General features: G+C 43.7%; 1 protein-coding gene across 8 annotated transcripts in view; it reads left to right on the top strand.

The window, feature by feature from the left end:
• The window catches only part of EXOC1 (exocyst complex component 1), a 32,949-nt gene that overhangs the window by 16,896 nt on the left and 3,242 nt on the right, over positions 1-12,811 (top strand). For 5 of the 8 annotated variants that reach the window (XM_048509561.1, XM_048509565.1, XM_048509563.1 and 2 more), the window contains 7 exons: positions 766-871; positions 3,246-3,290; positions 5,198-5,361; positions 6,666-6,776; positions 6,865-6,941; positions 7,561-7,789; positions 12,175-12,358. In XM_048509561.1, coding sequence (XP_048365518.1) covers positions 766-871; positions 3,246-3,290; positions 5,198-5,361; positions 6,666-6,776; positions 6,865-6,941; positions 7,561-7,789; positions 12,175-12,358 — 916 coding nt within the window. The remainder of the gene's footprint in view (positions 1-765; positions 872-3,245; positions 3,291-5,197; positions 5,362-6,665; positions 6,777-6,864; positions 6,942-7,560; positions 7,790-12,174; positions 12,359-12,811) is intronic. The other 3 variants (XM_048509564.1, XM_048509567.1, XM_048509568.1) reach the window with 1 other exon arrangement.

Here is a 12,811-nt window from a genome sequence, read left to right on the forward strand (position 1 = left end):
ACATTAGGCAGGAGCAAATCATACACAATAGGCTCCATCCTATTAATCATCAATAAAACATCTTAAAAACTCATAAAAACAGCGGATAACAATTAATAAATAAATAAACAAGAGGCGTCCAAAAATCCCAATTAAAACCTACCCCAAGAAGCGGGACGGCGGGCCCCTCAATATGAGGGGGCTCTGATGTAACAGTGCCAGGGCAAGAGCAGTAAGGGGATACTTGAAGCATGAGAACCAGGAATGTATGCTTGATTCCTACTCAACTTTTCTTCTCTGCCTTGCCCAAGTCTCTTCAACGCAGCCGCTCTTTCTTGTGGTTTTTGGCCAGCTGGCTATCATGATCCTTGGCCTTTTAGGTTGTTACCAAAGAACCCCCCTTTTGCTTTGTCAGTAGAAAATGTGGTAGACTGTAGCCTATAGTGCTACTTTGCAAAAGTCAGACGTGGCTACTAATAAAGTTGGCAACTTGAAGTTATTAACCAGTGCACAGGTTGCTAACTCTTGAATGTCAGGGAAACTATACCTGTTCACTTTGAATGGATGTTATAATAGTTTTGGTTTTATTCTGGACAGTTTTAATTCAGAAGATTTTATCCTTGGTATGTAGTTTATTTGTAGTCTATGTCTTTTAACGTTTGTTTTATATATTGTTTGTGACAGCCTGTGGCTAATGCAATAAATACTACTACTATATACCCGTGGGCTTTCTTTGTGATGCTCTGTGGGGCTGTACTTAACATTTTGTATTTGTTTTCCTTCAAGAACTATATGGATTATTTATCACGATTGTATGAAAGGGAAATAAAGGAGTTTTTTGAAGTTGCCAAGATTAAAATGACAGGTGCAAGTAAGGAAGGAAAGAAGTTTGGTAAGTTTGTCACCAGCATTTTTTTTTGTTTTCAGATTTGTGTTGGGGTGGCCAGTGTTATCAGACATGTTCCCACTTTTCTAAGTAGCATCAGCAAAAAAGTACAGCCATAAGTTTCTGTCATTGAAATCCTACACTGAAGATGTAGGGAGAGACACTAGCTTTGTTGGTTATGTGATGTCCCTGTTTCCGAGACAGAAACTGTAGGATTCTGCATTGCCTGTGGAAAAGGTATTATGTGACCACTAGCGCTGTACTGCCCAGAAATATGATTCTTTGAGTCTTTTGAATGGTAACGCTAACATCCATAATTGAGCTTCATTCAGATGTCTTTATAAAACACGACATCAGTGCAAAGAGTAAGAATGCATGAAATTGTCATGACATTTTATTACAGTGGGAGCTAGTTAATGCAGTACAGTTGAACAGTAACAGCGTTTCTATCCTAAGAAGCATGTGGCAAATTTAATCTTGGCTGCAGATTTCAAGAAACAGAAGCAAGTTTCCCTTCCTGAGCATTTTAAAGGAGCATAATGAATCAAAGGGGAAACTTGTGTGCTGACAACCTTTGCCAAATTTATCATTTCTAAGTGTTAGCCAGTGATTTTGGCTCTCCTGCAGGGGCAGGACCCATAGATCGGGGGCAGAGCTGCTACTTTGCATGCAGAGGGTTTCAGGTTCCATAACCAGCATCTCCAGTTAAAGCAGTGATAGCGAACCTGTTTGAGACCGAGTGCTCAAATTGCAACCCAAAACCCACTTATTTATCACAAAGTGCCAACACAGCAATTTAACCTGAATACTGAGGTTTTAGTTTAGGAAAAACGGTTGGCTCTGAGGCGTGCGTTACTCGGGAGTGAGCTGGGTGGTAGTCAGTGGCTTTGCTTTGAAGCAACCGTGCAACTTTTCCAACGGGTGAATCACGACCCTAGGAGGGTTTACTCAGAAGCAAGCCCCATTGCCAGCAATCGAGCTTACTCCCAGGTAAAGATCACGCTTTAGTTCTTCCCATGAAAATCAGTGGGGTTTAACAGCGCTTAACAGGGTTACCTACACTGCTTCCTCAAAACTAGGTCTTAGGTTTAATGCTAATAATCGAGCCCAGCGGCCCAGGCCGGCCTAGATGTGTGTGTGTGTTGGGGGTGGGGGGGGGTGACCACCACTGAGTTAAAGGATCACATAGTAGGTGGGGTGAAATACTTCTGTTGGAGACTCTGGAGAGCCTTTGCCAGTCAGAGCGGATGAGACTGCCCTTGATAATCCAATGAGCCAGTTCAATATAAAGCAGCTTCTTGTGCTCATCAGTTCAGCTCTGTGCCTACAAGAATTCCCTCCTTAGTGAAGCCAGCTCACTGATAAAATTCCTTCCTTAGTGAAGCCAGCTCATTGACATGAGCTTTAACACAGTTGATTAGAATGGCAGCCGGCCTTTAGTACTATACTCTGTCTCAGAAAAAGATGTCAGTACGTTCAGTGGAGGTGCAGCAGTTGAGAAATCTGTATGCTTCTGCATTAGAATATCGTCCCAAACAAATTTGAGAATTAATATTCATTTTTATGTCAAAACCATTATTTTGGAAATTATTGAACATGGTACTTTAATGCAAGAGTATTGTTCATCAAACAACTATCACTAATATTTGCCTTTGAAGGGGGGGGAGCAGGGCTAGATAGGTACTAGGGTGCAGGCGGAGCATTCTACAACAATGAAGGTCCGGCATGTTGAGTTCTGGGGTGGAAAAGTATACAACCCCATTAACATCTTTTTCTGAGACAGACTATAGGTGATCGAGAGAAGCAATTAACAGTGGCCAAGACAAGACCTGCATCTAGGATTGCTGCAGATGCTATATTGGGACATAATTCCTGGACAGTGGGTAGCTGCTGCTAATAAGAGAGACGGAGAACCCAAAGAGGTGCACAAAGAACCACTATGATTTTATAAGGAATTCCTTTGGGGTACATCTTTCCACTTTGCAGCCTTGAGCTGGACTTGGCTGTTCCATGTCATGGCAAGAGAAAGCTTCATGGGTATTCTGCCATAGCATGCACAAGGGAGACCCCTCCCCAAGCACACCCAAGGCCTCACATCCATTGGGGGTTTTTGTGTGTGTTTCTTTGTTGTCCTCTGACTAAATATTGGTAAATCTGAGATGAGCTACCCAAATGTAACGCTCGTTTCCTGCATAACCAAGTTTTCTAGGCCGGGACCTTCCTCAGCTGTGTATGTTTGCAGATGTAGTTATTTGCTTCTCATAGTTCTCTGCATGTTTCTTTCCAGCTAGTGCTTAACTTGCATCTCGTGCATGGTTTGTGCCAAAATGCATTTTTAACTTGTCTTTGTCTTTGATGCTTGCAACCTAATCCATCCTAGCTACACTGCCTCGAAAAGAAAGTGCTGTCAAACAGGAGACGGAGAGTGAGTATGATGAGCGCTTGAAGTGCCGGTGCATTCTTGTCTCTGTAAGAAGTTAACTGTGTCATGGCAAAACCTGTTAACACCCAAACTGTTGGTTGCAGTGACTCGGTGCACATTTTTCGTGTGCTGCGTCACGTTTCCACTGGGCGAAGAGCCAGAGCCAGACATGATGGGTGGTCCATGCATCTTCCGTCTAATGAGTAGATTTTTTCTGTGGCAAAGATGGAAGAGATCTCTGAAAATGTTCTGACCTGTGGGTTATGTGCAACAGAAATGTGCTTGAACTTTGCTTCGAGCCTATGGGGTGACATATCTGCATACGACACTGCTTGGAGGCCAGATGTGCATCCAGCTGCTGAAATTCACGTGGATTGTGTGCTTCAGTCCCTGGTGGTTCCCACCAGCGTGTGCTGTGGCTGGGGTGACTGCAAGGCCACTCCGGAGATAGCACCCACCATTACCAGAGGAGCATGGGAATTCTCTTGCCACACATAATCATGGTCTTTGATGGGGGCACTCACTCACCCTCTTGTGCAGAGTGCAGCATGGGCATCACATCGCAGGTCCAGACTCCCCATAGGACTTGTCTGCCTTGCAGCTCCGATTTCAGCCATTTGACGTCAGTCTGCTCGGCTTGTCCTGCCGTCTGCACCTGGTGGTTTCTAATGGCTTTCAGTTGTTACCTGTGTTTACAGAACTCAAGCTTAACCCATTTCACATTGCCGCCTTGTGTCTCAGTGAGGAAGGCAGACCATACATGAGATGAAGTAAAGGAATACAATCCCCAGACCTGACGGGTTGAACTTTGTTCCACACGTGGCCTCGATGGCAGAGCTTTGCTTGTCCGAGAATGACGAAGTAACATTTCAGACCGCCACTGTGCACTGGGTTGGCCGACTTCTTTAAGCTTTAGGCCAACTCTGGCCCTCCAGATGTTCATGATGGGACTCGTAGTCCATGAACATCTGGGGGGCAGAGTTGGACACCCTGCTTGTGGCCATGGGGATTGCATAAACTTACTCCATGGCATGACCACCTCCATGGGCATCTGTGATCCATACACTGATGTGAGCTTTTTGGTTGCAAGTCTGGTTGCAACAGTCATGGCGTTGCATGGCTGGAAGCTCTAGCAACCTGCTCAAGGTACTCTAGGGCAAGTTGTAAATGACCACCATGCTGCAGAGGGTTGTTGGGAAACCATCTGTGTGTTGTCCTGTTGGAAAACTACTTTTTGCGTTTTAAGTTTTTCCAGCCCCCAAAAATTGCAACGGTATCTTTCCATACCAGTCGCGCAAACGTAGGCTTTGCAGTTCTGTGCAGTCGCAGAGGGAGAACCTGAACTGGGAAAATACCTGCACATAGTCCAAAGGCAAACTGTCCTAACACATGTTGCGCTAACTACACTGTTGACCAGGAGAAAAGCCTGTGCAAGTAAACACACCTTGCAGCTGACATTCTCAAACAGGAAGGGGCCCTGAAAACATGGGGGGCTGCCATCTTTCCAGCAGGTGTTGACTACTATTTTCCCCCTCAAGAAAATAGTCATGTTTTGCCTTTGTTCTGCTTTGCTTTTAGAAGATGGCCCTTACAAACTGCACCTGCATTTTCTCTCTCTTCTTACCTGTGTTCTTTCCAGAATGTTATTGGCCCCACAATAGCTGTTTTGCTTGCTGCTCCCAAGTGTCCGTCATTTGGTGTTTGTTTCTCAGTTTCTTCACCTGAGTGGAGAAACCTGTGAGCACAACAGCAGACCTCTTTAGTTTGGAAGGAAAATACTGAGAGTCTTCAGGTATATAGTGGAAGGACAGGCAAGAGCGTAAATTAAACAACTATGCAGTTCCTTGATGTGTAGCAATGACATTAGTCCATCTAGGACAACTTTTGATACGGGACCTATTCTGCCACAGGTCTTCATGGAAGCTCTGGAAAATTGACAGGTTCCACTTCCAGCCTAAACAAACTCTCAGTTCAGAGTTCAGGAAGCCGAAGGTCTCAGTCATCCTCGCTACTGGATATGGGGAACATGTCCACCTCTGATCTTGATGTGGCCGATAGAACAAAGTTTGATAAGGTAAAGCAGGGGTGTTGAACTCATTTGTTACAAGGGCCGGGCATGACATAAATGTGACTTGGTCTGGGAGGTTGCCTAGATTGGCAAGCCCACAGTGGGGCGGGGTGGCTGCCTAAAAAGGGCTTATCAGGCCCATAAGCCAGCTGAGGCACCCCTCCCCCGGTATCAGCCCTTATGGGCCGCATATTTAACACTCCTGAGGTAAAGCGTCGGAGTGTTGTCTAATACTGTCTAATACTGTAGTAGAGAATAACCATATTGTGTGCGTTGAAACATAACCATATTGTGTGCGTTGAAACAGAAGAACATAAGAATGAGTCTGCTGGATCAAACCAGAGTCTATCTAGTCCAGCACTCTGCTATTCTCAGTGGCCCACCAGGTGCCTTTGGGAGCTCACGTGCAGGATGTGAAAGCAATGGGCTGCTGTTGCTGCTGCTCCTGAGCACCTGGTCTGCTAAGGTATTTGCAATCTCAGATCAAGGAGGATCGAGATTGGTAGCCATAGATCGACTTCTCTTCCATAAATATCCTCCTTGTGTGCATTGTGGCACAGGAGCTACAAAAGGGACGCTGCAAGCCCCAGGGTTCTTGGAAGGACTGTATGCAGGTGGCCATCTCCACAACACTGCCGCTTCTCCTAGAAAATGGGGCCAAACTGGTGTTGGGAGGAGCTTCAGCATGCACTCGTCCAATCACCCAGGGCTTCCGACATTACCTTTTCTCAGGTAGCTAGTATGCAGCTAGTGTGTAGAATCTGTGGGTGGGTCTGAGGGAAAGTGTGATCACGGGGGTGATTCATCTATCTAATAATAATAGACTGTTCCTCAGTAAAGCCAGTGAAGCTCTTACTTCATTGCTGTGTCATGCTGTATAAACCATGGGCAATATTGTTAACCAATGGGTTAGATATGGATTCATCAGCATGGCCAACAGCTATGCAAAATCTTTGTCATTTTCATTCAGTATTCCCTGTTCTTAAATCATTTTGGTGAAATTCAGAGAAGCTATTTAGATGTGCAAGGTTTTTTGTTTTTAAAGCAGAATGCCTCTTCAGCTATCGATCTTCTTGCATCCTAAAATAATTTTGGATCATGGACATTGCCTAGAAGCAACTTCTATTTAAACAACATGAAAGCTATCACTGGGAGCTTTAGATTTCAAGAAAAGGGTAGCAGTGTTACTGACATGGTGAAAATGTACACACACACCCCGAAATCCTACAATAAAACAACTAGATTAAAATGTTTTCTCCATTTAATGGTAGCGGTCCAGTTTATTGAAATGTACACCTTAATCCTTGCAGATCTTTGAACAAGTACTAAGTGAACTGGAGCCCTTGTGTTTGTCAGAACAAGACTTCATTAGTAAATTCTTCAAACTTCAACAGCATCTTAGCCTTCCTGGAACCGCAGTGGTACGGCTCTTAACTTTAACATTGTCAAAACAAAAGTGGGGTTATGTAATTAATGAATGACCTGCATTTTAAACCATCGCTTTTTCAGGGTGATGCCGAAGAGATGGATGGAGGAGTTTTGTCCAGATCACACAATCCTGGTGGTCCACAGTCAATATCCTCTGAGTATGTGAAGTTGCATGCATCTTGTGATTCGATAATAAAGTTGTAGAATTTCCTATGAGGCGTCTCTAGCTCTTTTCGACTGCAAGTCTTATTAGTACTTTGCCTCTGGTGTGTAAGGGCTGATTATCTCATAAACCAGGGGTCTGCAACCTGCGGCTCTCCAGATGTTCATGGGCTACAATCCCCATCAGCCCCTGCCACCATGGCTAATTGGCCCTGGTGGCAGGGGCTGATGGAAATTGTAGTCCATGAACATCTGGAGAGCCGCAGGTTGCAGACCCCTGTCATAGACTGAAAAGTCAGCCAGTAGAGCGGGTCTGTGCATAGAATGTTAGCCTAGGTCCTGAGTGAATCAAATTCAACTGTGGAGAGGGTTGGCTGGCTCTGAGCTGATCTCTGCCTGTTAGCCAGCTGTGAAATCCTGAAAAATGATCTTGGTTACAGTATCCTGGATCTTAAACCGAGCCAATCTTCACTAGCAGAAAGGTGTGGGTGGGAATTTTTGCCTGTTCTTGTATTTCTTTCAAATAATTGTGATACTAGGGACATCAAATAATTGTCACATTGGGGGTAGTTCTAAATCTGTATTTAATGTACGTCCATTGTCTTAATTTCCCAGGAACCACATGATCCGGCAGATGATGATAAAAATATTTCGCTGCGTTGAGCCAGAACTGAATAACCTTATTGCTCTGGGGGACAAGATTGATAGCTTTCATTCACTTTACATGCTAGTGAAAATGAGTCACCATGTATGGACAGCGCAAAATGTGGACCCTACTTCCTTTCTCAGCACAACGCTTGGAAATGTTTTAGTGACTGTCAAGAGGAACTTCGACAAATGCATTGTAAGTTTTCCAAACAGTTTGAATAAGTTATTTTGGTCTAAATACTTACCTGGAAAGTTAAATAAGATTTCATGAAGTAGAATGACTGCTCTGTTGCCCTTTTGGGTCCAAATGTAGGGCTATAACATCTAGATAGTGTGTGTGTGTGTGTGTGTGTGTGTAGAATCCTCTATATGCTGCCAATAACTTGGAATCCCTGAAAATCTAGACAAGGAAACACGTACAGATGTTTCCATATGTAAGCCATGTAGACATTACAGTAAATTAATAGAGAGCTCAGAACTCGATGGGCACAGTTGTCCAGTCCTGCCCTGCATTGTACCCAGTTTTCTGAACATAAGCCATCTCTGTATTCTCTGTATCTTAGAACTTTATATCTTAAAATTAGGAGAACTTTACCTTGGGAGTGGTGGGGAGGGGACATACTTCAGTCAGAACTGTACGGGAGGAAAATGGCACCTGGGGCAACACCTACCCTGGGAGCCCACCCCCTGCGCGCACACACACATACACACGCCTCACTTACCTTAGGAGCAGCCTGGCGGAGCTGGGCTAAGGGGTAGCCCACAGCAGGCATCCCTCACGTGATCCAATGGGGAGCGCCTGGGGTCAACTGACCCCCCATGTCCCTCTGGCAGATACACCACTGACTTCAGCCATGGCTGCTTTTAGAAGGCTGGGAGATCAACTCCCTGTTACTACATTCCTCTGAAGAGTGAAGCCACTGTCACTGATGTTTCTTGTTTGAACATAAGAAGTGTAAATGTCAGTATTTCTCAGTTGAAAGATGGCTGAAGAGTAATTAGGCATATAAAAGTGTGACGTTTAGAAAGCTGCCCACTTTAGAGAAGGAGTCAGAGGAGAAGGGGTATGCAGAAGTTCAGGTAAATGAAGTTGAAATATAATTAGAGGCCCCTGGATCCTGTTGATAGGCATCTGTGTTGTTACACGGTGTGTCAGATGTCAAGGTGCTGCTCAACTGGCTTCAAAAGACCACACCAATTAGTGCCTTTAAAGCTCTTGGGTTGTTGTAGGGATGTTTCCCCCTTCCACTTTCCTTCTGCTGCTTCTTTTGACCTGAGAAAAGGCATTATTAGGCTCAGGGGACCCACACAGAGAAAAAATCACAAGGGGACTGTTACCTAGCTTAACAGTTATGAATATATTTTTCAAAATAGCAATGGGGAATTACTCAGCTTGGCAGTGCGAGAGGCAGGCTAGGTGGGATATTTTAGACAACTATACCAGAATTGGCTTTTGAAACGTTCTACAGAGAAGGCAAAAAGAGACCAAATTGTAGTTTAAATATTTTGATATTTTGATATAAATTTTGGTTGCAAGCAATCATACAGTGAGACGTTAAGGCTCATACACACAGTTCCTAAGTATATAAACAGGGAGGAAAAGATAGGTTTTGGATGATAGAATAGGAGGGGAAGCAGGGGACTTATATGTTACCTAAATTCAGCTGAAGAAGTTCTTGAAGAAGGCAAGGATCTCTATGCCAGCATAGGAATCCAAGCGAAGGACGATATATCGCGTCTCAAACCAATGTGACCAAGAGAGGTTCAGGCTAGTATTGCGCACTGAGGCTTGGGAGTGCAGTATTTTTATACCTCCTTGCTCAGGTAAGGCGGGAAATTCAAACTTAGGTGTCGTTTCTCTGCAACTGCTTGGGGTTTCCTTGCTGGACTTACGGGTTTGAGCTAATTAGCAGCTCTATCTATTGTTTCTACTTCCCGGGACAATAATGCCAATTGGTCCTAGATCACATCAGTGAAATCTTGAATGGTTTATGCAGAGGTACTTCCTAAAGTCTCTGCCCAGAGTATTCAAATTTGGCTGAGGCTTGAGTGAATCAGGAAGGGATAGTTTTGTTAGGGAGAAAATACAAAGAGATACAACAATCTCAGGACAGGATGTTCCTGTACTATTTGCATATCTGCAACCGTGGCAAGGTGTGGTGTCCAGGAGTTCTACAGATTCCATTATGTAAACAGAGTGCTCTGGCAGGGTGTGATAATCAAGATGCATGTCCTTGTTTCATAATGTCCAGATTGTATCACTGGAGTAACTCATAGATCTAATCTTTGCAAACAGACTGTTTTGCCTTAGGCTTGCTTTCAGCTTGGACACTCTTCTGTCCACCCATACAAACATGGAAACTGGCATTTTATAACACACACAGTGTAGGAAATAATATGAAAATCCAATATTTCATAAGGCAGGGGATAAAGGGCAGGGTTACAGTACAGAAGGAGAAACTATTGTGATCACCCCTCCTCATTTCATCAGTAGATCACCTAGGACCATGGTGGCGAACCTTTGGCACTCCAGATGTTAAGGACTACAATTCCCATCAGCCCCTGCCAGCATGGCCAATTGGCAGGGGCTGATGGGAATTGCAGTCCATAACATCTGGAGTGCCAAAGGTTCGCCACCACTGACCTAGGACATACAACCCAGTTGCTTCTAGAAATTCAGTTTCCATCATTCCTTCCAGAAGCTTGATCGTGCCAAAGCATCGCTACTGTGCTCACTATAAGCTTATTTTTTATTGCTAAAAATGCTTCCAATCCCTCTTTCTAGCCCAAATTGAACAGCTGAACATTCATGTTTGGCTTATGGTTGGCTGCAGATTGGAACTATCTGCCTTTCTTTTATCTGTTTTTTCCATGCAGTTACTTCAGGGTACATAATTTCCATCCCATTTCAATTTTTAAATTTTTAAAAAATGTTCTTGCAAAATTCAATTTTTGTACTACAAAATCCAGTTATCAAATTACAGAACATATAAGGACTGTGCATTATAAAGAAACAGTCTGGGCAAACCCATCAGAAAGCTTACACCAGCAACAACCTCCTTAGCCGGGCACATCTACAGGACCTTGTCAAACAGGTTGACATTGCAGATACGCTCGGAATCACCACCCAAGTCTTACAAAAGATGGAAAGATAACAAGGAAAAGAAACGCCAACTGAATAAAAACAACAACACTTGTTAAAACATCTCAACACATTATTAATTTGTTTGATATCACAGCTGCCAGTTCTTTAGCTGATTGTTGGCCTTTCATTACAATTCGAGCCTCACCCAGAGGGCTAGGAAGTTGTAATGCATCAGTGTAGTATTCATGTGGATCCCAGCAGGATTGCCTTCTGAATCTGATAGATGTTAATTTTGTCAATTTGAAGATGGCTTCAATTTCAGCCTGCGCTGTTGTAACCATACAACCACAGCCTGCAGACACTGGACCAAAATATCCGGGGCAGCAGCTGGCTGGCCATCTATCAACAGAAAAAGTTGGGTGTCATCCGCATATTGATGGCTAACCAGCCCAAAGCTCCGGACCAGCTGTGCCAGGGGTCACATACAGAAGTTAAATAATATCAGGAACAGGATTGCCCCCTGCAGCACCCCACAAATAAGGGAGTTCCACTGGGACGTTCTCTCCCCTAGTGTCACCTGCTGTCCCCACTCCTGGAGAAACAAAACCAGCCAGCTCAAGGCTGTTCCCCGCACACCAGCAACTATGAGGCGGCTGGCCAAAAAATCATAATCGATCAAGTCAAATGCTGCAGTGAGGTCTAAAAGCACCAGCAGTGCTGACCTACCTCAATCCATCTGTCGACGGAGCTCATCTGCAGTGGCGACCTGCATGGTCTCCATCCCATGGTGAGAACAGAAGCCAAATTGGAATGGATCCAGGGCTAAAAGGGCATCCAAGAATACCTCCACTTGTTGTCTGACCACTCTCTCAACTATCTAGAAACAATAGATTCAATACTGGGTGTAGTTGGATGGATCCAGAGATGGTTTCTTAAGAGCAGTCATACCACCACCTCCATTAGCCTTCCTGGGAAATTTTCCTGCTGGAGGGACTATCCCTAAGGTATATATTTAGATATTCCTAAGATATATTCAGATAGATTTCAGAAAGGAATACATTGACATATTCTTTTAAACATTAACATCTAGATTTGCTCAGCTGGTAAATATGGCTCTCCTAGCACAGGGGTCTGCAACCTGTGGCTCTCCAGATGTTCATGGACTACAATTCCCATTAGCCATGCTGGCAGGGGTTGATGGGAATTGTAGTCCATGAACATCTGGAGAGCCACAGATTGCAGACCCCTGTCCTAGCACAATATCTATAGAACCAGACATACTCCTTTTGGACTAGCCAAACTCAAATCCCACCATCATTTGCTAATCAGCCGGTATACAGAAAGCAAAATGGCCTCTTTGAACATAGAGTTTTTGGCCAGAATGTTACAGATTCCCTGAGCAGCAACAAGGAATGACAAAAGGCAGGAACATATCCCAGTGCAAATTTAAAGCTAAACACAAAACAAACTTGACTACCATTACTTTTTCATTTCAGAGTAATCAGATTAAACTCATGGAAGACGTAAAGATATCAAAGAAGAGTAAAGTTGGTATTCTTCCCTTTGTGGCTGAATTTGAAGAATTTGCAGCACTTGCTGAATCGATTTTCAAAAATGCAGAGCGACGAGGAGATCTAGATAAAGCCTACTTAAAACTTATCAGAGGCGTTTTCACGAATGGTAAGCTCCATTTGATGGTTAGAAATTCAGTGTTTTTCTTTGTGATAAAGCCAGCTTCTCATTTTGATGAAGAAGTGGACTAAATCAGTCAACAATAAAACAGGTGTAACTTTTACCTGTTAGTTGTGTATTCAGATTGTGGTGTTGTAACTATAGCATGGTGTTTATATACCAGTAATCGTTTATTAGTTATCTGGATGCTAATTCAGGATGCTGTCTTGTCAGCAGACAGCATAATAATGAGTATTATGGCAGGTCATTAAGCATAAAAGTTTAAGCATCGATCCAACATTTTAAACAAGCTTAACTTGTTCGTTTATACAGCTTAATTAAAAGTGCTTAATTGTTTGGAGAGTTGCCTTTATTTTTAGGTGTTCATCAGTGCAATTGCAGTACTTCTCTGGATACTTTTTAATTGGTTCTGTTGTATCCACCTCAGAAATCTGTAGTTTC

This window comes from Sphaerodactylus townsendi, linkage group LG10 (genome assembly GCF_021028975.2).
Source record: "Sphaerodactylus townsendi isolate TG3544 linkage group LG10, MPM_Stown_v2.3, whole genome shotgun sequence".
Lineage (NCBI taxonomy): Eukaryota > Metazoa > Chordata > Lepidosauria > Squamata > Sphaerodactylidae > Sphaerodactylus > Sphaerodactylus townsendi.